The following is a 26646-nucleotide window of genomic DNA, read 5'->3' as shown; positions in this document are numbered from 1 at the left end:
TCTCCCTTCCTCTCTGTAAAAAAATCAATAAAATATATTTTTTAAAATTGGCATTAGGTAGGGAGATAATGTCATCTTTTTATAAAATGATAACTTTTTGCTTGAGCCATTCTCTCAAAGATGCATTCTACCTGAGGCCACTTCACATTATCTTTTGGAAAATTTCAGACTCTTGCATGTAGAATGAGTTAGTCACAAGGCTGGTTTGTAGTAATTAATTATTAGGTCAAGATGTAATTGAGAAAGGCAAAGTCAAGACTACGTTCTTTGACATTTCCATCTGGATGGCAACATTTAATTCTGATCTAGTTTCATTTTGGAAGTATAGTCATCTGGGGTCCTGGTCTTATGCAGAGACCCCATATTAAGTTTCCTACAATTGGCAAGCCTTGAGTTTTACTTGCTGATCCCATGCCAGCTTCAAAACAGAAAGGTTTTTAGAAGTTAGCAGAATCTGCCAAGATGAATCCGTTTTGCCCCTCTGTTATCTCCAAGGCTTCCTAATTTGGCTCTGATGAGTGGGAGGTGGGCATGGTTTTAATTCTGGCTCCAACATTTTCTAGCTGTGTGACTGAATGCAAGTTATTAAAACTCTTCTACCAAGAAGACTTCCAGTGGATCGTGTGCTTTCATTTTCTTTTCTTTTCTTTTTAATACATTTGTGTTGCTGTTGTTGTTTTTAAATATATTTTTATTGATTTCAGAGAGGAAGGAAGAGGGAGAAAGAGATAAAAACATCATTGATGAGAGAGAATCATGGGTCGGCTGCCTCCTGCACGCCCCCTACTGGGGATCGAGCCCACAACCCAACCATGTGTCCTTGACCGGAATCAAACCCGGGACCGTTCAGTCTGCAGGCCAACGCTCTATCCACTGAGCCAAACCGGCTAGGGCTGCTTTCATTTTCTTTGTTTAGCCCTGGAAGAACCAGTCTGAGGGGCTTTGGGTTCAGACAGTAAAGTACGTGAGTGAATTGGTTTTGTAATTTCTCATTGCGAAGCTTTGTTCTTCATTACTTCACTTCTTGTAACCTCCAACTCTAAGGATGAAATCTCTCTATACAATGAAAAATGTTACAAAGCATAAAGAAGACATAATACCAATTTTTGTACCAAATAATAACATCAAAATGTATGTCACTGATAGAAAAAAAAACGGTTAAAATGAGGAAAGTAAAGTTGTAAGGAGATATTTAACAAATCAGTCAAAGGTCCTTGAGGCTCTGGTTCCAGGTCTTGTCCCACCTTTGCAATTTTTTTCAATTACTTTATTGATTAAGGTATCACATATTTGTCATCAACCCCCCCCCCCCATTCCCATCCCAAACCCCCCACCCACGCATGCCCCCATCCCCCTGTTGTCCGTGATCACTGGTTAGGCTCATATGCAAGCACACAAGTCCTTTGGTTGATCTATCTCTCTTGTCCCCACCCTCCCCTACCTTCCCTCTGAGGTCTGACAGTCTGATCAATGCTGTTCTTGTTCTTCAGTCTATGTTGTTCATCATTTCCCCTAGATGAGTGAGCTCATGTGATACTAGGAATACACTTATAGGAACCGAAAATGAGACAAGCAATAATGGTTATGATGAGAGACAAATGAATCAGTCTATAGTGAGTTTCTTTCTGGGCCAACAGTTCTTTTGAGTCCCGATTTCTATTGGGACTCAAAAGTTGTTTATGTGTACATAACAGCAATGATATTTCCGTTCTGGACCACCTTTGCAATTTTTTAAGGATTATGTTGTTGACAGGTGATACATAATCTGAAAATAACCTCAGCTGTCTTTATAAAGTTTCCCCATCAATGCTGACTTAAGATAATAACAAATTTGTCTGTTTCATGATGGATGGTTTTATGGACACATTTAGCTAATATCTACTTAAAATCATCTGGAGCCACCTAGTGGCCATACTGAGAGTGCCAAAGACTGAGTAAAGGGTACAACCAATTTTTTTCCATTCCTCCTTTTCAAAATCAGGGACTAAATGTTGATATTTTATAATGTCTTCTTTGAATCCCTCCATATATTAATCTTTTGAAGGCTGCAATAGGATTATAACCTTAAAGTTGCTTTTTTGACAAAATTATCTGCTAGAGCATTTCCTTTAACTATATTCTCTCTCTTTTGTACATAGGCCTCAATCTTTATAATAGCCCCTCTCTAAGAAATAGGAATGAGTATAAAAGCTCCCCACCTTGAAATTACTTCTTTTCCTAACCATGCATTTAATAGGACTCAGGTGTTTTCTTATTTGGCTGGAAGAGGGGCGTTTCCAGGGTCCTTCAGACCTGGGAAGAGAAAACAGTGGTTTAGCCCAAACCGGTTTGGCTCAGTGGATAGAGCGTCAGCCTGCGGACTGAAAGGTCCCAGGTTCTATTCCGGTCAAGGGCATGTACCTTGGTTGCGGGCACATCCCCAGTAGGGGGTGTGCAGGAGGCAGCTGATCGATGTTTCTAACTCTCTATCTCTCTCCTTTCCTCTCTGTAAAAAAATCAATAAAATATATTTTAAAAGAAAGAAAGAAAACAGTGGTGTAGCTGAATGGACTCTTTCAAACAACCTTCACTGCCTTTTCAGATGAGGAAATTGGCTCCTAGTGGGCCATTCGCCTGCATCCTAGCCCCTTCTCTCATCCTTCCAGGTGAAGGATGAGGGAAGCCATTTTGGATTTTGAGAACATCAAAGGAGATATGATAGGATTTTGCTTTCATCCTTCAATTTGAGCCATTTCATTTAACAGTCTTTACATTCTGTGTAAGGGGGGCGGGGTCCTCATAGATTATTTTTGGTTAATTAACTTAGATTTCCAGGAAACCTTTGATATAATATTTGTGCTTGGAATTTCATGTCACTTGCTTTTTTTTAAAAAAAAAATATGTTTGTGTGTTTTTTTTAATTGAGATCAGAGAGAGGGAGAGAGGGATAGAAACATCAGTGATGAGAATCATTGATTGCTGCCTCCAGCAAGCCCTCTGCTAGAGATTGAGCACGAAACCCAAGCATGTGCCCTGTCCCGGAATCGAACTGTGACCTTCTGATTCATGGGTCGACCCACACCTGCTGGGCTCATGTCACTTGCTTTTAATTCATGCTTACAAAATAAAACTTTTACTTGCATTGGTCATGTCACTTTATTCCCCTTCCAGAGTATTAACCTGTAACTTAGCCATTTTCTTGTTGCTTTTCGCTCAGTTTGACCTCTTTAAGTCACTTTTCCCATTACATTCTTTTTTCTCTCACTACATTTTTTTTTCTAGAAAAGAATTTCCTAGTCTTTCACTTTAGTCTTTTTGTTTGTTTGTTTCACTTTAGCATTGAACTCACTAGTGACCTGTTATTTCATTTTCCTTTTTCTATCCCTTCTCTTGATGTAAGCCCCTGATTTATCACCGGTTTCCTCCTCTGAGCCTCAACAAAGTTCTCTGCTGAATTAACATCTTCTAACGAACTGGGACCATGGCTTGGCTTGACTGAAAGTAGCAAAGTTTACTTCTGCCTAGATTGGGGACCAGGAGAGAATTATTTGCTCTTATGGAATATAAAGTATGTTTGTTGTATTACATAAGAAGACTCAGTTTTGCTGAGGAAAAACAAATAATACCCAACATTCACGGGGCACAAAATGTTCATGCCTTAAACCTTTGGTAACACCCATCTTGTTCTGATGTTTCCTCTGCCCAGAGACATAAGATAAAATTCACAGCTGCTCAGCATGTTAGCAAGTTACAGCTGTGGCCAGGTATACATGCTTCTGGGTATCTCCACTTGAACAGCACGTGTTTCCTTCTGCCCTCCCTCAAACTCCAAAGGCTGATGCAGCAGAGAAAAGAAGTGAACGTTGCATAACACAGGATTCATGTAGTGTTGTCTTTTGATCCTGCCTGCAGCCTAACATGCGTGTTAACTTATTCCATCTCTCTTTTCACTTGCTTCTCACTGAATGTTGTAAATTGATTCAATAACTGTGTGATTTGGTCTGTCCTGTGAGCTCTGGGATATCTGGCCTCATAGTGTACTTGGAGACACCACTGCATCAAAGAAATCTGCCACTGTGATGGCTAGCAATGTGAAGGGGGTGCAATTAAAAGGCATCCTGACTAAATGCTAAGAATCATCTTTCCAAATCAAAGAAATATTCAGGAAGGAGCACTCCAACCCAGAACTACTAAAAAATGACTCATGGTATAGAAAGAAGATTAGGAAATAATATTCAAGATGTAGATTGCCATGTGTGTTTGCTATTTTAATAATAAGTCTGCTATGTAGAGAACACGAGAAACATGGAGATAAATGAAACTAAGCATAGATACTATCTCATGAGACGTGTTAGACATAAAGTAAATAGAGTTCATATTAAACATAGGAAGAGAGAAGAACAAAATGAATTACTATATTAAAGCACAGATAATGTTGAATATGCCTTTATTTATTTTAAAAATTGAGTCAATAATTAATGACTTTACAAAAAGAATGTCCCAGACATAAATGTTTCACTGGTGAATTCTAACAAACATTGAAAATTTTATACCAATTTTCTTTTTTAAAAAAATATATTTTTATTGATTTCAGAAGGGGAGAAATAGAAACATCAATGATGAGAGAGAATCATTGATTGGCTGCCTCCTGCAAAAGCAACCCTGGGCATGTGCCCTTGACCAGAATTGAACCTGGGACCCTTTGATGCACAGGCCAACGCTCTAACCACTGAGCCAAACCAGCTAGGGCTAAAAACTTATACCAATTTTCTATAATATCTTCTAGAAAATAGAAGCAGAGGGAAAACTTTCTAATTCATCCTATGAGGCCAGCATTGAACTAATACCAAACTAGATGAAGTTATTGCAAGAAAATCACAAACTATTTCTCATGAACACAGATGCAAAATACTTAATATTTGCAAATCAAATCCAATAAAATTCCTTTGTAAAGATCACTCATATTATCCATTTCAGATTAAAGATCAGAGAAAAGAGATTAAATACATAGCACATTTATCTTTTTCTCTATTTCCTGGGTGCTCCAATAGCACTGTAATCCTATTTGTCCAGAAACGATCACATTAAGAGTTAGAGTTAATTCCTCGTCAGTTAATCCTGGATGAACCTGAAAGATGTGACTTCAGCACTTGATCTGAAGGTGTAGTACTTTTTTTTTTTTCTTCAATCCTGGACACAGACCACAGTTCCTAGCATCATAATAGATGTCTACCGTGTTTGACAGATGATTGACATGAGATTTGTTCAGACAATTTGAAGATCCTAATCAAAGCAGGAGCACTCCCAGCTGGCTGGCTTGCCTGGAAATAATATGCCCAGCCGCAGAGCCAGGCTGCAATGATTGGAGTGCCTCGGGCATTTTATTCAGTTTATTCCCTTAGTTCTAAAACTACACCAGGTAGTTCAGGTCAAGTGTTGAAGCCACATCTCTCAGGTCCGAGATTTTAAAGTTGTGGGTCATTAAATTTGTAGATTACCCCCAACATGCTGAAAACTAATATAGGCCTAATTGCATCAGAGCGCTGCTCACATCGCAATGGTAAATGCTGTTTCGTCAACCTTTTGTTTCAGCTGGTTCAGGCACGCCTAGGACCACGTTGTGAAAGTGACGCCGATTGAGAGCCCGGGTTAAAAACGTCTCGGGGTTCCGCGGGGAAAAGCGCAAAGCGGGCTTCAGGTGCGTCCCACGCCTCCAAGGGAACAGACGTCCGAGGCGCAGGGATTCGCACGGACGTTTCGCTCACACGATTAAAAGAGCAGATTGGTCCAGCCGTGAGTGTCCCGCCCACAACCTCTCGTCCACCAATGGGTGTGGGGCCACGAGGACCGGCGCAAGGACGGGGCGAGCCTCGCGCGGGCTCCTGAAGTAGCGGCTGCGTGGGCGCCCCGGCAGGTCCGCCACACGACGGCACGGACGGGTGGTGCGGGCCGGCCGCGAGCGACGTCGGAGGCGCAGGGTTTCCTTCGCGGCACCATGTCTAGGCAAGAAGCAGGCGCCAACGCCTTCTCCTGGGTCGTTGCTTCTCAGCGGAGCTCGGCCGTGCCCCAGACTCAGGAATGGAGGCCCACGGAGGAGCCGAATCGGAGAGGCAGAGGAGGCCGTAGGGGCGGCAGAGGCGGCGACTGGAGGGAGCCCTCCAGCCCCCAGCAGCCTGTGGCTGATGTCCCCCAGGAACCACCGCTCTGCTTTGGATTGAAGAACGACTGGGTCGGCGTGGTGATCGGTGAGCAGGAGGATGGATGTGCGGGGGCAGGGCCGGGAGAGGAGAATGGTTGGGGCCAGGGGCGGAGCCTGGGCAAGGGCGGAGCCTGGGCAAGGGCGGAGCCTGATCAAGGGCGGAGCCTGGGCAAGGGCGGGGCCTGGGCAAGGGCGGGGCCTGGGCAAGGGCGGGGCCTGGGCAAGGGCGGGGCCTGAGCAAGGGCGGGGCCTGAGCAAGGGCGGGGCCGGGCAAGGGCGGAGCCTGGGCAAGGGCGGGGCCGGGCAAGGGCGGAGCCTGATCAAGGGCGGAGCCTGGGCAAGGGCGGGGCCGGGCAAGGGCGGAGCCTGAGCGAGGGCGGGGCCTGGGCAAGGGCGGGGCCGGGCAAGAGCATCCCTGGTGATATTTCTATTATCACCTGGTACTAGAATGATAAATCATTTAGCACACCTTTTGATGGTTAAAAAGACATTGTTTAGGGAGAGAAAACTTTTAGTTTTTTATTATTTTAAAATATATATTTTTATTGATTTCAGAGAGAAAGGGAGAGATAGAAACATCAACAATGAAAGAGGGTCATTGATCGGCTGCCTCCTGCATGCTCCCTACTGGAGATCGAGCCCGTCATCGGGGTATGTGCCCTTGACCAGAATCGAACCTGGGACCCTTCAGTCTGAGGGCCTATGGGAGTGCAAACTTTTATAAGACTTCGGAAATCTTTGGAATGGAAGATCAGGCCTTTGACAGCTTACCCCAAAATGAACACAGCAGTGCTGAAATCAATCTGAGCTGAAATCAATCTGAGCACCAAATGGAGTCATTAACCACAAATAAGGAGGTGGAAGATGTAGGGCAGCTCAGATCATTAGCCATATCTTGTACGTAGGTTAACTTAAATATGATTTATCTGCTGAAAACGGCATCTTTTTTCTTAGTATACCTTGAGTCTTACAAATTCTTTTTTTTTTTTTTCAAAGAGCAACAATCACTCCCTGGCTGAACTGCCACGTATCAAATAAAGCTATAGCCACCATCTACTCCTTGCCCAGAGGAAGTGAAAACAAGTCAGATCCCAAACCTCCTTGACTCAATGTCTCCCCATTCACAATTCAGACCAGACAAAGAGCCTGAGCTGAGGTGTATATGGGGCAGGTTTACTCTGCCTCCTATTTCTGTACAGTCAGTGTAAGCACACAGCCTGTGGTAAGCACCAGGAGGCCTGCAAATTCTTTTTTGAAAAGCATTTAGAAATTACTGGAATTTAGATCTGCTCCATTTATTGCCATCAAGTCTGAAGATGAGGTCCAACAATTGACCAATAAGTATGGGAGACGACATTTTGCTTTACCCCCTTTTTAACTTGTTTTGAAAAAAAAAAAAAGAACAGATTGTGTAGGCTGCTATTAAATAGAGCAATATAAGACTAGTGCTTGACCAGCCAGAGATTAATTGACCTCTCAGGGTGACTCAGGCTCAAAGATCTGAAGAATAATGCTCTACAAACGAAAGCCACTACTAGGTTTACAATAAACATCACTTAAGCTCTCAACACTTATTGAGCACCTGTGAAATGCAAACACTGTGCTCCAGAGCACCAACTTGATGTTGGTTCTAGATCCAGTTTTTAAAAAAATGAATACTGCTGAAACCGGTTATGGCTCAGTGGATAGAGCGTCAGCCTGCGGACTGAAGGGTCCCGGGTTCGATTCCAGTCAAGGGCATGTACCTTAGTTGCGGGCACATCCCCAGTAGGGGGTGTGCAGGAGGCAGCTGATTGATGTTTCTCTCTCATCGATGTTTCTAACTCTCTATCCCTCTCTCTTCCTCTCTGTAAAAAATCAATAAAATATATTTTTAAAAAAATGAATACAACTTTGGGGGGAGGGAGTTCAATCGGGGAAAAAGACATGTAATACTTTAAACAATAATAAATAAATAAGTAAATACAACTTTAATTTCCACATGAAGCATAGGTCATCTTGTTCATGTTTCCTCTATTTTGTAAAAACTGCTGTTTGAAATTTTAGCCCTGCTCTTCTTGGCTTCTGTAAAACACGCTTGCTCACTTGAATAATAGGGAGGGTGGGTTCAGCTGTCTGACCTCGCAAGCAGCTCCGCTGCATCCCTGGTTACTCCCATACTCCACTTGTCTGAAATGTCCTATACTCAAGTTACAAGCTCAGGTTACAAGCAAGGCCTGCAAAAGGTCCGGAAGTGTAATCCATATTTGGGAGACAAAGGGCTGGGAAGTGTATAAAAGGGAAAAGCTTCCTCCATGTTCTTGCTTAGACTCTGGAAACAATATTCCTCTAAACCCGCTGGTGTAATAAAAGACTCCAAAATTTGGCTTACTGATTAATTAAGGCATCCTCTCTTTAGCTCACTGATTTACAGCATAACACACATAACAATTTTAAGTGTACAGGTCAAAATTGTTAACTATAAGAACAATTGATATTGATTCTGGCTCCAATTTTTCAAAATAAATACAACTTTAATTTACACATAACAATTTTAAGTGTACCATGTACAGTACAAAATTATAACTGTAAGAAAAATTTTGTGTAGTAGACCTCTAGAATGTTCTCATTTTGCATGGCTGAACCTACCCATCAAATCTCTCTCCATTTTCCCTATCCCACATCCCTGGCAACCACCATTTTACTTTGCTTACATTAGATCCTTCACAGAAGTAGAGTCATGCACTATTTGTTTTTCATCATTGGTTTATTTCACTTAGCATAATGTCCTCAACGTCCATCCCTGTTGTCACAAATGCCAGGATTTCTTTTTTTTCTCCCCTCAGGCTGAAAACTTCCATTGTGTGTCCATGCCATGTTTTCTTCATCCAGTCATCTGTTGACAGACATTGACATTGTTTCCACCTCTTAGCTATTGTGAATAATGCTGAAATGAGCATGGGATTGCAGATATCATTTTGAGATCCTGACATCAGTTCTTTTGCATAAATACCCAGAAGTAGGATTGCTGGATTATACTATAATTCCATTTTTTATTTTTTAGGAACCTCTGTACTGTTTTCTATTGTGGTTCCACCAATCACCAATTTACATTCACATCAACAGTGCACAAGGGTTCCCTTTTCACAGCATCCTCCGGAACACTTATCTCATCTTTTTTTTAATCTCTTATCTTTTTGATGATGGCCCTTGTAACACTTATGAGGTAATTTCTCATTGTAATTTTTAATTTGCATTTCCCTAATGATTTCAGCATCTTATCACATATGCCTGTTGGACATTTGTATGTCTTCTTTAGAGAAATGTCTATTAAAGCAAGACCTTTCACCATTTTTTAATTGGATTTTGTTGTTGTTGAGTTGTTGTGTGTAAGAGTTCTAATTTCTCCACATCCTTGGATCTAATTAGCTTGCTGGGGCTGCTAATAAATCCTTAGTATCTAGGTCTAGAAAAGGAGCCTTCTTCCACTCACCAAAATTTGGAATAGAAAATGTTTGCTTTCCTTTTTCCAAACTGAAAATGATTATTGGACACCAGGATCCTTTGTTTGAATGATCTGGGAAAGAACTAGAGAAGGTTCTTTGAGGAAAATAGGTATATTCTTCTTACTGATTTCAACTTGGCTAAAAAAATTTTTTTCCTTTATTTTTTAAAAACAGGTCGTGGTGGGTCAAAAATAAAAGACATCCAAAGTACAACAAACACCAAAATACAGGTACGTGATCTGTGTTCTTAAATCCCGAAATGCATAGTTCATTCATAACTCTCATTTCTGCTCAGTTATTAACATACCGAGGTAACTTAGATAAGCTGCCAAAGCTCTTTATACTACCATTCTTTTCAAGAACTCACCTAAGCTATGGGCCATTCCAGGTCTCAGTTTTTTGACTCATGGGGGTAAAAATCTTTAAAAAAAATAAAATCTTTTGTTAATTTTTAGACAGGGGGGCGGGGGTGACAGACAGAGAGAAACATCTGTGTGAGTGGAACATTGATGTGAGTGAAACATCAGTTGGCTGCTTCCTGCACACCCTCTACCAGGGATGGAGCCTGAAACCTAGGCATGTGCCCTGACCAGGAATCAAACCCGCAAGGTTTTGGTGCATGGGATGATGCCCAACTGAGCCATCCCGGCCAGGGTGGAGGTAGAAATCTTGAGAGATAAGCTTCACTGAAAAATGAGATCTCTGGGGACTAACTGTATGCCCTTCCTCGCCCCCATTCCTCAAACCTTCAGCTGTTCCTGTTTCCCAGTCTCAGTAAGCAGCCACATCACTCACCAAGTTCCCAAGCCAGGAACCTCAGATTACTAACTTCTCATTAATAATCTACAACCAGCCCATCATTGTCAAGTCCTTTCTGTTTCCTGTATTTCTCAAGGAAAATCCCATCATTTGGGGCATTCTTCCCTAACAGAAGCATCTTGCTTCTGGTCCTCCTCTAAACATTCTCCACTGTGGCCAGAGCAATCTTTCTAAAATGCAAATTATGTGTGTTCATGACCTTTTCTGCATAAAAGCCTTTGATAATATATCTCAGACACTGATTGATAGCAGTATTATACTAACTTATACTTTTCTATTATTTGAGTGATTGTTGGAGGGGCAAGTGGCAAGGAGACTTCAATCATACCACTTTTTTCCCTTGAATCTAGGTAATAAAAGGGTGCCCTGAAGCAGAAATCAAAATTTTTGGTAGCAAGGCAATGCAGGCAAAAGCAAAAGCAGTGATAGATAATCTTGTTAAAAAACAACAAAATTACAATTCACAACCCAGAGTTGGTAAGTAATTTTTGCCCACTAAAGCCCTGTAAATTTTTTTTTTAAATTTCATTCAGCATTATAAGCCAGGTTATAGCTGATGCTTTTCCTGATAATAAAGCTTTAGGTTGCCATCATTAAGTCTAGTCTGTTACAGAGTTTTTTTTCCTGTGGAATTCCAGCATACATTTTCCTCAAATGAAAACACATAACCTCCTTGGTTAAGCCTAGCAGTTTTACTTTTAGCTATAGATGATTGGAAAAAAACAAACTAGCCTTTTAAACATACTTATATTAATGATAGAGCAAGATTAGTCCTGGCCTCCTGTCTCTATGGTCTCTTCCCTGGAACGTAACTGACTTTGAAAACTGCCTAATAAATTTGGTATTTTAAAAATCTCAGATCTTCTTGGGCTAGAGAAAAAGCAACATGGGCATGTGCTCTGACCAGGAATTGAAACAGCCACCTTTCAGTGCACGGGACACACTTAACCAACTGAGCCACACTGGCCAGGGCTAAGGCTCCATTTCTTCATCTGTTAACCTGGAGTATACTCAGCTCACAGGATTATAGTAAAAATTAAGTGATATGTGTGATGTATTAGTAGACACTAGGCTCTCTGGCTATTTAACTTCTCCAATAAGTTACATTTTTTTCCATTTCATAAATCTGAAGTAGATAACTGATGACAAAAACCATGACCAGAATTGTCATGGTACTATAGCATCAAAATCCTAAATATTTATATTGCAAGCATTATTGTCAGGTTTATTAAAACACAAAATAGTAAAATGGTTTTGAGGATTTTGTACTGGTAGGATTTGTTTTGAAACTAATTAGGTAAAAATATTTTAACAGATATTGTTACATTCCAACCTTCTTTTCGAAGAGATGTAAGGACAGATGACAATGTTATTACAGAAGATCAGCCACTACTTGATTGGGACCAAATTCGAGAAGATGCTTTGAAATGGGAGGAAAAAAAGTGGGCAGGTTGGTGCTGTATTCTTTTTTTAATATTTTTTTTATTGATGTCAGAGAGGAAGGGAGAAGGAGAGAGAGATAGAAACATCAATGATGAGAAAGTATCATCAATCAGCTGCCTCCTGCACACCCCCTACTGGAGATCAAGCCTACAACCCAGGCATTTGCCCTGACCAGGAATTGAACTGTGACCTCCTGGTTCATGGGTCGATGCTCAACCACTGAGCCAGGCAAGTGTTGTATTCTAACATTTACATGCAGTGTTGGTATTTCTCTTGAGGTTTTTATCCTCTTTAAAATGTGTTACTTTTAGTAATAAGATCATTATGAAAAATGATAGTCAAATTTGCAATGCTGCAATTATTTCCTAGGGCATGGTACTTTCTATGTTGTCTATGTTGTGATTTATGCTATAAATAGGAAATTAAAATATTAAACTTACCGACTCTTTGTCTTATTTGAGGTAACTTACTGCAAAAGTTTAATAAGATAGAAAATCAAGCCCAAGGGGAAATGAAGGGAATAAACATGCTGACCATGGGTTGTTAACATTGTTGCTGTGATTGAGCAAAAGTTGATCTTGGAGTATCCTGACTGACAAGGACAAAATAAAAAGGAAAAAACATTTAACAAGCTTACAATTCTTGAGAAGATATGGGTTTTTTAAATTTGTTTAATTTTAAATGAAATTCTTACTTGGAATTATATATGGAAAAAAATGTTCCATCTCATAGTAACCAAATTTCAGAGTAAATTTGAGCACTAAATTTGTCTCTCAGAATGAGGCAGCTATACATTTATTTAAAATTAAAAAGCTAATGCACTAATATGTGACAAATATTAACGATGATTAATTCCACAATGGCAGTCAGCTTTTCTGCACATTGTTTCCAGTGCCACCTCAACAATATATCAGTTGGGGAGATTTGGGATGGATGGCCAGAGAAAAGATTTTTAAGTTTGGAGGAGGTATGAAGGCACTTAAAAAAAAAAAATGAGGTAGCTTCTGAGGGTAGAATAGGATAAATATATTTTATTTCTAAATAGTAGTAGGATAGACCTTCAAAGAAAAGATAAAATCAGTTTACTATATTTGAGAGAAGATTCATCAACTGTGATAATTGTGTCTTGCAAAGCATGGCTTCTTTTATACTTAATTTTATAATTAAAGATATTTCTTGTGTGAAAAATGTAATTAAAAGACAAACCAAAATCCTGGCATAAGCCTGGCTGACAAAGTGTGGAACAATTGTCTAAACTGTATGGATGAACTTGATAGATATTTTGGTTGATTTCTGTTACTGATTGTCAATGAAATGTAAATTGTCATTATTTATCAAAATTTGAATTTTCATCTTTGTCCCAGATTTACCTCCAATTAAGAAAAACTTTTACATGGAGTCAGAAACAACAAGGTCAATGTCACAAGGGCAAATAGACATTTGGAGGTGGGTTGCTTTATTACTTCTTCAAATGAGTATTTGTATAGTTATGTTATTAAATTAACTCGGGCAAAAATTTGAAATGATTGCATTTGAAGTCTACACCTTTCATATTAAAATGAAAACTTGGTTGTAACCTATTGATATATTTTAGAGCATTGCTATCTAATAAAACTTTCTGCAAAGATGGAAAATGGGCTATATTTGTGTCTGATAGAATAGTCACTATTTATATATAGCTATTGAACACTTAATATATGGCTACAGCCTGGCTGGCGTGGCTCAGTGGTTGAGCATCAACCTATGAACCAGGAGGTCATGGTTTGATTCCCGGTCAGGGCACATGCCCAGGTTTTGGGCTCCATCCCCAGTGTGAAGCATGCAGGAGGCAGCCAATCGATGATTCTCTCTCATCATTGATATTTCTTTCTCCCTCCATCTCTGAAATCAATAAAAAATATATTTTAAAAATATATATGGCTAGTATAATTGAGGAACTGAATTTTTAACTTATTTATTTATTTATTGTTTTATTGTTTTACTAGAGGCCCAGTGCATGATTGAATCATGCAAGTGTAGGGTCCCCTACACGCTTTTGCTTTTGATCACGGGGAGCTGGGTGCCTGTCCGCTAGTGCACCAGGCCTTTCAGAAGCCTCCAGCGCGGCGGAGGCTTCTGAAAGGCCTGGTGTCTGAGCGGAGAGGCATCCAGCTGCCACGCTTTTGCTTTTGATCGCGGGGAGTTGGGTGCCTGTCTGCTGGTGCACCAGGCCTTTCAGAAGCCTCCAGCGCGGCGGAGGCTTCTGAAAGGCCTGGTGTCTGAGCGAACTGGCATCCAGCTGCCACGCTTTCACTTTCGATCGCTGGTGTCTGAGCGGAAAGGCATCCAGCTGCCACACTTTTGCTTTTGATCACGGGGAGTTGGGTGCCTGTCTGCTGGTGCACCAGGCCTTTCAGAAGCCTCCAGCGCGGCGGAGGCTTCTAAAAGGCCTGGTGTCTGAGCGGAAAGGCATCCAGCTGCCACGCTTTTGCTTTTGATCGCGGGGAGTTGGGTGCCTGTCTGCTGGTGCACCAGGCCTTTCAGAAGCCTCCAGCACGGCGGAGGCTTCTGAAAGGCCTGGTGTCTGAGCGGACAGGCATCCAGCTGCCACGCTTTCACTTTCGATCTTTATTGTTCAGATTACAGATGTTCCTCTTTTCCCCCCATAGCTCCCCTCCACCTGATTTCGCCGCCCCCCACCCCATGCCCTTACACCCCCCCCCCCGCCACTGTCCTCATCCATAGGTGTAAGATTTTTGTCCGATCTCTTCTCGCACCCCTCACGCCCCCTTCCCCCTGAGAATTATCAGTCCACTCCCTTTCTATGCCCCTGATTCTATTATATTCAACAGTTTATTCTGTTCATCAGATTTTTTTATTGAATTGATTTTTAGATTCACTTGTTGATAGATATGTATTTGTTGTCACTTTGTTGTTTCATAATTTTTATCTTTATCTTTTTCTTCTTCTTCCTCTTCTTAAAGTATACCCTTCATTATTTCATATAATTCTGGTTTGGTGGTGATGAACTCCTTTAGCTTTTTCTTATCTGTGAAGCTCTTTATCTGACCTTCAATTCTAAATGATAGCTTTGCTGGGTAGAGTAATCTTATTTATAGGTTCTTGCTATTCATCACTTTGAATATTTCTTGCCACTCCCTTCTGGCCTGCATAGTTTCTCTTGAGAAATCAGCTGACAGTCGTATGGGTACTCCCTTGTAGGTAACTGTTTTTCTCTTGCTGCTTTCAAGATTCTCTCTTTGTCTTTTGATCTTGGCATTTTAATTATGATGTGTCTTGGTGTGGTCCTCTTTGGATTCCTTTTGTTTGGGGTTCTGTGCACTTCCTGGACTTATAAGTCTATTTCTTTCACCAGGTAGGGAAAGTTTTCGGTCACCATTTCTTCTAATAGGTTTTCAATATTTTGCTCTCTCTCTTCTTCTGGCACCCCCATAATTCAGATGTTGGTATGCTTGAAGTTGTCCCAGAGGCTCCTTACACTATCTTCATATTTTTGGGTTCTTTTTTCTTTTTGTTTTTCTGGTTGGGTGTTTTTTGTTTCCTCATATTTCAAATCTTTGGTTTGATTCTTGGGATCCTCTAGTCTGCTGTTGGATTTCTGTATATTATTCTTTATTTCAGACAGTGTATGCTTAATTTCTGACTGGTCCTTTTCCATTTTTTTTGGCATTCTCATTAAGGTCCTTGAAGGTCTCACTAAGTTCCTTGGAGGTCTCACTAAGTTTCTCAGCGGTTTCTAGAAGATTCTTGAATAACCTTATAACTGTGGTTTTGAACTCTATATCCAGTAGTTTGCTTTCCTCCATTTCTTTAATTCGTGACATGTTTCTTTGTCTCCGCATTTTGGCTGCTTCCCTGTGTTGATGGAGTAGCTTTGTGTGGTAGGTGACCTATATGGCCCAGTGGCTCAGCCTCCCCAGTTACCTGAGGTGGACACTCTTGGTGCACCCCTTTGTGGGCTGGGTGCACAGTCTTGTTGTAGTTAAGCCTTGATTGTATTTGGTATCACTGGGTGGAATTGACCTCTAGGCCAATTGGCTGTGAGGACCTGCTGTGTCTATAATGGGAGAGCTGCTGTGCAGGAGACACCCTTATGGGACAGGACTTGCTTCAGTGGGGCTTTGGTGCTCACTGAGTCTGCCTCTTGAGTATGTCATTTATGTATGTGAGGAGTTGAAATCTGGTGTTGTCTCACACTGACCACTAGGTACACTGGCTCCTGGATCTCCAAGGAGGTGCAAGTCAGCTACTCTCTGACCCAGCTGAAATTTGTTAGTTAAGCTGTGAAAGGGCAGGCCTTTCATATGCAAAAGCCGCTGCGCACAGCTTGGGTGGGTTTGTAAATTGGGTAGGGTGGGGTCTCAGGGAATCACTAGGGCATAGCAAACAGCGATGGCTGCCAGTCAGCCGTCTCTGCGTTTCTGCGTCCCCACGTCCCGTGCCCCAGCACAGTAAACAATGATTCCTGAGCGCATCTCTGCAAGAAAACCGCCCTCACTTTCCGACCCGATGCCGGACAGTCCAGTTTCTCCCCATAGGAGTCTGGGTCCCCAGAGTCTCGCCAGAAACTGGAGTTCAGAGCAGTTGGTAGCTTGTATCTCCCTTCCAATTGAAGAAAACAGCACACCCAGTCACCAGCCCAATTCGCGAGCCTCCGTACCTCTGCTTTTCCGAGCCTCTGCACCTCCTACACAGTCTCAATGAGCTTTTTTCTTTCTTTCTAGTTGTAGAACTTCTACTCCACCAGCTTTCCTATGGTTCTGGGTGATAGTCGTTTTGTCTTTTAGTTGTAGTTTTGGTGTGGTTGTGAGAGGCAGCAAGTACAGGTGTTTACCTCATGTCACCATCTTGGTTTCTCTTCGCATTTTTGAGATTTAAATAAAGAAATAAAGCCCTGGCCAGTGTGGCTTAGTTGGTTGAGCGTCACCCTGTGCACCAAAAGGTCACCAGTTGCATTCTGGTTAGGGCACATACCAAGGTTGCAGCTTGGATCCCCAGTCAGGATTCGCAATGGAGGCAACCAATCAATGTTTCTCTCTCACACAGAAGTTTATCTTTCCCTCTCCCAGAAAAATTTTTTAAGAATTTTTTTAAAAAAGGAAATATGTATGGAACATTGTAGGCCCTAAAGTGTTTGACAATCTGATTTTGAACCATGTAGCATCATTTTCAGGCTCTATTCTTTTTTTAAAAAAAAAAAAACTTGATTGTTGAAAGTTTTACATATGTCCCCTTTTTTCTCCCATTGACCCATTATAGCCCGCTCCCTCCCCCTGCCCCAGGCTCAGGCTATATTCTTAACTTTTCCATGAAATTTCCATTAGGTCATTCACGTAGACAATGTAATTTTTTTCCTTCTTTCTTCAACTATTCTGATAAGAAAAAAGATGTGCTCATTTATATTTATTAGTTTTTACAATTTACTGTAACTGTACTAACAGCTTGGTTTTAATCAGTTGCAATTGAATTTCTAGATATGACCTGAACTAATACTGGAAAATTTTCTTGCCTGGGGAGTAAAGTGACCAAAACCAATAATATTTGTTCTGTGTTTGTTTTTTCCCCTTAAAGGAAGGAAAATTACAATATAGTGTGTGATGACTTGAAAGATGGTGAGAAACGTCCTATCCCCAATCCTACTTGTAAATTTGAGGATGCCTTTCAATGTTATCCTGAAGTTATGGAAAACATTAAAAAGGCAGGTTTTCAAAAACCAACACCAATTCAGGTATGCTGAGTAATTCTTTAATTCTAATATTTCACTGGCCACTTCCCCCCCCCCAACCCCAAACAATATCTGTTAGAAGTTAAATCACCAGGGAGCAACTGTCTCTTATGAGCACTCCCCCAGCACTTCCTGCACTACCACTTCTAGCACTCAGAAAATATTTGTTGAATGAAGTTTGGGACTGGAATAGGAGGGACACTTGACACAAAGAAATACACTTTTTATTTTACTATTTATCATTCTATTTCAGTCGCAGGCATGGCCAATAGTTCTACAAGGAATAGATCTTATAGGCGTAGCCCAAACTGGAACAGGGAAGACACTGTCCTACTTAATGCCTGGATTTATTCACCTCGATTCTCAACCAGTGTAAGAATTTCTACAGCTGGATTCTCTAGGGGTTTAATAGACATGGATACCAAAAATTCACTTAAAATTTCTTTGACATATTGCATCAGTCAAGAGGTAATGCCTAGTCCCAGGGAAATGCACTTTCACTGTGCTGGTGAAAGTATGAACTGACAAAACATTTTGGGGAAGCAATAGATAGTACCTACCAAAAGTCTTAATGGTGAAACATGGGTAACAATTTATTTAAATTATCATGTTCAGTACAATTGTGTGAGAGAATGTTTGACATAGGAAAGCATTGGCCATATTCAATGAAAAGGCTTCTATTTGGGCCCTTGGGTTTTTTTGTTTTTCTGTATTTCTCCACCTTATGGTGAATGTATGTGACTTTTGACACTCATCGCTACAAATTTTAAAAGCACTGAATGAATGTACATGTATCTGAGACAGGTACTTTAATAGTCTGTTTTTCTCTCCAAAGAGCCAGAGAGAAAAGGAATGGCCCCGGCATGTTAGTCCTTACACCCACTCGGGAATTAGCTCTTCAAGTGCAAGCTGAATGTTCTAAGTATTCATATAAAGGCCTTAAAAAGTAAGTCATTTCTTTGTCTGCACCTGCATCAGCATCTTAATCATTTGTAGCTTTATACATTTTCCCATTATTTTTCACACATTTCAAGAAACTGATTGGCTCAGCATGGGTCAGGTATTATCCCTGACTCAATATAGCTGTAACCAGGGCAGTGGAGTCAATAACAGTGATGCAAAGATGGCTCTTTATGACACACCACTATGGGTTGATGGGTGTTGATAGTTCTCAGAAAGGGGCATGTAATTCCAAAGGCATCTGAACATGAACCTCTATTTTTTTTTTAAGTGTTTGTATATATGGTGGTGGAGATAGAAATGGACAAATACAAGACCTGACAAAAGGTGTAGATATCATCATTGCAACTCCTGGGAGATTGAATGACCTGCAAATGAATAACTTTGTCAACCTGAAAAGCATAACCTACTTGGTAATCATGGAGCAGGGGTCTGGGATACCGGAAGAGCTGAACTCTTATTAAAATACTATTTTCAAATGACTGTCCATTTTATAATGGTTTTATTTTATTTTTAAAATATATTTTTATTGATTTTAGAGAGGAAGAGAGAGATAGAAACATCAATGATGAGAGAGAATTACTGATCGGCTCTCCCGCACGCCCCCAACTGGGGATTGAGCCCGAAACCCGGGCATGTGCCCTTGACCAGAATCGAACCCAGGATCCTTCAGTTCACAGGCCGACGCTCTATCCACTGATCCAAACCAGCTAGGGCTATAATAATTTTAAATCATAGGAACATTTCTCATTTTCTCTAATATGTTAAAGTAAGCGTTTTAAGATAATTTTATTTTAATGCTTTTTATAAATGTTGGAAAATGTAGATAAGTTCAAAAGAAAATAAAAATCCACATGGATATTTAGATACAATTTTTTCATTAAATAGATTTAGAAACTATTAGCCAACTTAAAAATAATTTATGTTGCAAACACAAACTGCTTATATTCTCCTGGAGAAATTAAAATAGTGGTTTAGGTAATAGGGGAAATGAGAAAAAATTACCTCAGTTTTCTATTCATAGAGAGCATACATATTAGCTACCTCTCATATCTAATCTAGCCACATTTTTAATGCAGGTATTAGACGAAGCTGACAAGATGCTGGATATGGGATTTGAACCACAGATAATGAAGATTTTATTGGATGTGCGCCCAGACAGGCAGACTATTATGACAAGGTAGGTATATGACTAATTGCTAGCCTACAACATATAAATCAGTGGAATAGATTGTGTTCTTTGGTTGATTTCCCCACAGGATTTTCAGAGCATTTCTTGAAAGTATTTTGAGATCCTTAGGTGAAAGGTTTGTCATCACTTAGTATAGCAACTCAATGTATCAGTGTAACAAGGACTATTGGTTTTCCTAAATTACAGATAGAGATTTCTATAAAAACATAGAGGGGACTCCTAAAGGGGTGGCCATGTTTCATAGTGGGGTCTCACATTTGAATAAATGATCCCCTGTCCTTAGGGATAAACATTGGATTACTGAGTACTTTTTGCCCAAGGTAAAACTGAGGAAGCAACGATTGTTATTTAAATGCACAGTGATCTCACCCTGGCCAGTTGGTTGGGCGTCATTCTAGGCATCAAAAGGTTGCTGGTTTGATTCCCCATAGGGCACATGCCCAGGTTTCGGGCTCGATCCCCAGTCGGGGCATGCAGGAGGCAACCAACTGACGTTTCTCTCTCTCTCCCTTCCTCTTTTGTTAAAAATCAATTTTTAAAATCTTAAAAAATAATAATAATAATGCAAAGTGATTTGTAAACCATTTTCTCCTTTGTGTTATTAGCATAAAAAAGTGGTATATACTTGATGAACTATACTAAATTTCTTCACTTTGTTTTCTTTTTAAAATTTTTTTTAATTGATTTTAGACATTTTCCTCTCATGGGACCGAACCCACAACCTGGGTATGTACCCTGACCAGGAATTAAACTGGTGACCTTTTGGTGCACAGGATGACGTTCAACCAACTAAGCCACACCGGCCCGGGCCCTCACTTTCTTTTCTTACTAATCTTCCCATCTAATTTCTGTGAAAGTATATAGATACATATGGTTAGGAAACATTTGAATTTGTATATCCTCTCATAAGTACACTTAAAATGTTTTTTTTGGCACAGCACTTAGTTTTGCCTGCTGACATTGTATGAAAAAATACAAGGTTTTTACTTTTTAAAAAATAAAGGCCAAGAGAAATCTAACACTTGAATTCATTTTACTTTTTCAAATATTAGAATTTAAGGTATAAATCTCCTTCACCATTGGTTTATAAACCTGTATATTAACCATATTTGAGCCCTAGCTCTTTTGGCTCAGTGGATAAAGCGTCGACCTGCAGAACAAAGGGTCCTGGGTTCGATTCCAGTCAAGGACACATACCTCAGTTGCAGACTCCTCCCTGGCCCAGGCCCTGGTCAGGGCTCATGCAGGAGGCAACCAATCGCTGTGTTTCTCTCACATCGATGTTTCTCTGTCTTTCCCTCTCTCTTCTACTCTCCATAAAAATCAATGGAAAAATATCCTTGGGTGAGGATTATCAAAAACAAACCAAAAAAAAACATATTTGAAGGTTTCTTCTAGTAGTTTCACTAAAGTTGAACAATTCTTTGTGAAGCATATATTTTCTATAAAATCTGTCTTATTGAAAAGTACTAAATTTGTCTTTCATGAGCAATTTGATTTGTAGCATTCTTAGGAAACTTAGTAATGTTTGATTTAGAATAAATTTTTAATGTTTGTGTATCTTTCCCCCCCCCCCTTTTTTTTTTTATTTCCAGTGCAACATGGCCATATGCAGTCCGTCGGCTTTCACAATCTTATTTGAAAGAGCCAATGATTGTATATGTTGGTACTTTGGACCTAGTTGTAAGTTTGTTTTTTATTACTATTTTAATAAATATTTCGACCTGGCTCGTGTGACATAATGGTTGAGCATCTACCCAGGAATCAAGAGGTCACCGGTTCGATTCCCAGTCAGGGCACATGCCCAGGTTGCAGCCTCGATCCCCAGTTGGGGTGTGCAGGAGGCAGTTGTTTGCTGGTGTTTCTCTATCATTGATGTTTCTGTCTCTTTCTACCTCTCCCTTTCTCTCTAAAAAACAATAAAAACTATAAAAAATATTTTTTCCAATGCAAATGGAGAACTTTATTTGATTGCTTAAAATGTTATCACATTTATTTTTTTATTAAATTTTTGAGGGTGACATTGGTTAATAAGATCATATGTTTCAAGTGTACATTTCCATGATACATGATCTGTATATTGCATTGTGTGTCTACCACCCAAAGTAAAACCATCTTCCAAAATATACTTTGTGTTTTGGCAAGTCTCCTCTGCCCACTCCCTAATCTTAGAGCAAATACTAGATACATATGATTTTATTTATAAATACTTCAGTATATATGTCTAAAAGACTAATTTAGCCGAAACCGGTTTGGCTCAGTGGATAGAGCGTCGGCCTGCGGACTCAAGGGTCCCAGGTTCGATTCCGGTCAGGGGCATGTACCTTGGTTGCGGGCACATTCCCAGTAGGGAGTGTGCAGGAGGCAGCTGATTGATGTTTCTCTCTCATCGATGTTTCTAACTCTCTATCCCTCTCTCTTCCTCTCTGTAAAAAATCAATAAAATATATTTAAAAGACTAATTTAGCATACCATAGTATACCTAAACTTTTAATAATCCTTTAATACCATAGGATATCCAGTCAGTGTTTCTATTTTCTTGGTGTCTCATTTTTATTAACCCTGTTAGAATCAGGTTCTGAACAAGGTCTGTATCTTTGTATATACTTAAGCCTGGTGTTCTCTTTTTGTGAAGTTAAGATAGATCAGTGATTTCAGATGATGTTAGTAATTATACAATTTATAACTAAAGATCTCCATTATATCTCTCTTCCATTATAACGTTCTCTTGCCTTTCACTTAATAATTATAATTGGCCTTTCAGTTAATCATTAATGAAAATTGCCCCTTTTTACTCAGTCACTGGTAATAATAATGGCTCTTTGCCTAGGCTCACTTTATTAGATTTCATGAAAGGCAGAATAAATAGTTGGTTCTTTCCTTTTATTAAATACCATTAAAATCTATTTTATCTGTGGGTCAAAATGGTACCAATGATATTTTGAAATTTTGCATTAAATTGTCAAAATATTCATAGAATGGAAACTCTTGTGTATAAGCTAATAATCTTCCTTTGTTGTAAGGGCTCTACTCAAAAGGGCTATATTCATGTTAGTTTTTGTAATATTAGCCTCACCCCATGGGTATTTCTTTTCCTACAATGGTAACCAAATGGTTTCAACACACTGCCAAGCATTCAAGAGTATCCAATGCACATGAAAACTGTATAATTTTGTTAACCAGTATCACCCCAATACATTCGATAAAAAGGGGAATAAAATATTTTTTTAAAAGAGTTTCCAACCTCTCTACAAATTCTTGAATAGAAATAATTTTGTAAGGACCTGCTCTTTTTCCTGTTGGCAGTTTATTAAAGCATTAACCAATGATGTGAAATAAGATCTATTGTGAGCCAAGGAGGTATGGGATTTGCCTGTCAATGTTGATGCACTATGATCTTTGAATCTTTTAGGCTGTAAGTACTGTGACACAAAATATAATTGTCACCACAGAAGAAGAGAAACGATCTCATGTCCAAACCTTCTTAGAGAGCATGTCTCCCAAAGACAAAGTCATAGTGTTTGTCGGCAGAAAAGCTGTGTAGGTATTTTTTTTCTTTTACATCCTTAGTCATCATGGATTTATTTAGCATTATTTCTATTTGTATCCTATTTTCAAATGAGAATGGATATGCTACTAGAAGTAAAATAGTGAATTGATGGTGGTATTAGAATAAGCACTTAAGGTCACTGACTTGATCTTTTGCTTCAGTGCTGATCACTTATCAAGTGACCTGATTCTCCGACATATATCAGTAGAGTCTCTGCATGGCAACAGAGAACAGAGCGATCGAGAGAAAGCATTAGAAAACTTTAAAACAGGTACATTTATTTAATTACTATTTGTTGCATTTTAAATGAGTACAATGCATGTGGTTGGCTGTGTGACAGCTCCTCTTCATAAAAACCATTTCTAAGATCTGTCCTCAGCTTACAGACGTCAAAACTATACTTGTTAGAGCTCTAAATACTAATCAGACTAAGACTGACCAAATTCAGAGAGCTAATGCTTAAACTGGATGTCAAGGCAACAATTTGCATTGGGGGATATTTCTATTAATTTACCTGAGACGCATGTATCTTTGTGACATGGCTCAGATGACTCAGGGAGCATTTCCTGAACCATTGTATCTACTGTGTTGTAACTTGCCAGCAGTTAACAAGAAAGACTAAATAAATATCCCTTTCCCATTTTCACTACCTTAAATGTTTGGGGTTTTTTCCCCTTTTTTAAAAGTTTAAATACTTTATTGTTTAAAGTATTACATATGTCTCCTTTTTCCCCCATTGACTTCTCTCCAGCTGTTCCCACCCTCCCAGCACATGCCCTCAGCCTCCTACTGTCTGTGTCCATGGGTTATGCTTCAGTGTTTTAATATTAAAGATGATACTTCACCCAATTAGATATTAGGGGAAAATATGTTTTCTGATGTGTCTTGGATTGGTTTATGCAAAAATGTATCTATATTCTTTTGGCTTTACTTTTTAGGTAAAGTGAGAATACTGATTGCTACTGACTTAGCATCTCGAGGTCTTGATGTCCATGATGTCACACATGTCTATAATTATGATTTTCCCCGGAACATTGAGGAATATGTGCACAGAGTAGGGCGCACCGGAAGAGCAGGGTAAGTAAGCATAGTCTACCCATGAGAAGCCAACTTTGGATCCTCTTTACTCCCCTCACAGGCATTTACTAATAATATATTTTAATTGATTTTAGAGAGGGAGAAGGAGAGAGAAATAGAAACATTAATGATGAGAGAGAATCATTGATTGGCTGCTTCCTGCACACTCCGTATTGGGGATCAAGCCTGCAACCTGGGTATATGTCCTAACCAGGAATTGAACCATGACCTCCTGGTTCATAGGTTGATGCTCAACCACTGAGCCACGCCAGCCGGGCATCCCCTCACAGACATTTTTTCCTAGAAAACTCTTTTGTTTTCTTGCCTATAAATTGAGTCACCCTATAACCTGTTTTGCTACTTTATTTCTGTTGAACTGGCCTGTTCTGGTTCAATAGACCCCTCTATGGACCTTTGTAATGTGCTGTTTAAACAACTGCAGACTGTTTAGATTCCATATTGCTGTTTAAATGATGCTAAATTCTGATGTATAATACATATTTGGGCTTGTGAAAGAGTTGAGGTTTTATTGCAGCTGTTTTTATTTTGCTAAACGAATAACGAAGATAAATTATAAATCAAAATTACATGAGTTTTTCTCCCCCTTAAAGGAGGACTGGAGTGTCAATTACCCTTATCACTAGAAATGATTGGAGGGTTGCCAATGAATTAATTAACATTCTGGAAAGAGCAAATCAGGTGAGAATATAAAACTGATTAGAACACTACCTCATATCACATATGTTCAAATAATTTCATTTGTTCTCTTTACTTGAGCTTACTACTTACCAGAAAAGACAGATATTAAACAAGTAATTAAACATATTATGAGCCCTGGCCAGGTAGCTCATATGGTTAGAGCTTTGTCCCAATATGTCAAGGTTGTGGGTTCAATCCCAGGTCAGGGCACATACAAGAAGCAACCAACGAATGCACCAATAAGTGGAACAACAAATCAATCTCTCTCTCTCTCTCTCTCTCTCTCTCTCTCTCTCTCTCACTCCCCCCCTCTCTCTCCCTCCCTCTCTCTCTCTCCCTTTTTCTCTCAAATAAATAAAAATGTTATGAGAACTGTAGCCTAGCAAAGATGAGGAGCTATGAAATTATATAATTATGGCCACTAATATAATGGAGTTGAGCATCATTGAAAGCCCTGCTGAGGAAGAAACCAGTGGGTTAGGAGAGTTGTAGAAGAATGGATTAAGCATTCCAGCAGGGGAACATACTCAGGCCTAGAGATGAGAAAGAACATAAAGAAAGTGGCACCAGGTAAGGCAAGTTAAAGGACTTGGGAAGCAACTGGGGGGCTATACAAACGGGGGAGTGTGTAATGGTGGGTGTTTTTAAGATCAGCCTCATTTTATAGCTTGAAGATAAATTCAGAGTTTAATATGTAGAGACACATTTGAAAGATGTCATGTAAACAGTTCTGGACATGCTCTGATTGAAATGGTTTGGAGGCATTTTAGTATATTATGGAAAAGCTGTTATACTAAAAGAATATTCTCAATTCTAAAATCACATTTAATGGTTTCAGAGTATCCCAGAGGAGCTTGTATCGATGGCTGAGAGGTATAAGGCAAATAAACTGAAAAAAGAAGTGGAAAAAAAATTGGGAAGACCCCAAGGAAAACCCAAGAAGTTTCATTATTAATGTCTATGTTGAAAAGTGGTTTCAGCCTTCTTATAGGAGGTAAAATTTGAATGACACATTGTCTTTCAAATTCCTGTTTTCCTTAACTAGGCTTTGTTAGTATGTTTACTGCAATCAGCAGTATTTAAGAGTTATTTTTATTTTATTTTTATTTTTTAAATAAATCTTTATTGTTCAGATTATTACAGTTGTTCCTTTTTTCCCCCCATAGCTCCCTTCCACCCAGTTCCCACCCCACCCTCTGCCCTTACCCCCCCCCACTGTCCTTGTCCATAGGTGTACGATTTTTGTCCAGTCTCTTCCCGCACCCCCCACACTCCTTTCCCCCCAAGAATTGTCAGTCCACTCCCTTTCTATGCCCCTGATTCTATTATATTCACCAGTTTATTCTGGTCATCAGATTTTTTATTCACTTGATTTTTAGATTCACTTGTTGATAGATATGTATTTGTTGTTCATAATTTGTATCTTTACCTTTTTCTTCTTCTTCCTCTTCTTAAAGAATACCTTTCAGCATTTCATATAATACTGGTTTGGCAGTGATGAACTCCTTTAGCTTTTTC

General features: G+C 39.7%; 1 protein-coding gene across 1 annotated transcript; it reads left to right on the top strand.

The window, feature by feature from the left end:
- Positions 1–5921: 5921 nt before the first annotated feature.
- Positions 5922–26279, top strand: DDX43 (DEAD-box helicase 43). Its single transcript, XM_079781059.1, has 16 exons — positions 5922–6224; positions 9838–9893; positions 10833–10959; positions 11798–11932; positions 13290–13371; positions 17497–17653; positions 17904–18022; positions 18486–18596; positions 18882–19023; positions 19690–19790; positions 21398–21485; positions 23215–23342; positions 23514–23623; positions 24291–24429; positions 25041–25128; positions 25967–26279. Exons 1-16 carry the CDS (start codon positions 5975–5977, stop codon positions 26081–26083), a joined length of 1950 nt encoding a protein of 649 aa, XP_079637185.1. The 5' UTR covers positions 5922–5974; the 3' UTR covers positions 26084–26279.
- The last annotated feature ends 367 nt before the right edge of the window (positions 26280–26646 follow it).

The sequence above is a fragment of the Cnephaeus nilssonii genome (genome assembly GCF_951640355.1).
Source record: "Cnephaeus nilssonii genome assembly, chromosome: 9".
Taxonomy (NCBI): Eukaryota; Metazoa; Chordata; class Mammalia; order Chiroptera; family Vespertilionidae; genus Cnephaeus; species Cnephaeus nilssonii.
Note: the sequence above shows the minus strand (reverse complement) of the source record. Positions and strands in the feature narration are given on the sequence as shown.

Excerpts from the sequence above, each read along its gene's own strand:
- DDX43 (XM_079781059.1), top strand. The coding sequence starts at position 5,975 with ATGTCTAGGCAAGAAGCAGGCGCCAACGCCTTCTCCTGGGTCGTTGCT. Across the intron at positions 10,960-11,797 it reads CAATTCACAACCCAGAGTTG|ATATTGTTACATTCCAACCT; the intron begins GTAAGTAATTTT and ends ATATTTTAACAG. Across the intron at positions 17,654-17,903 it reads AAAAACCAACACCAATTCAG|TCGCAGGCATGGCCAATAGT; the intron begins GTATGCTGAGTA and ends ATTCTATTTCAG.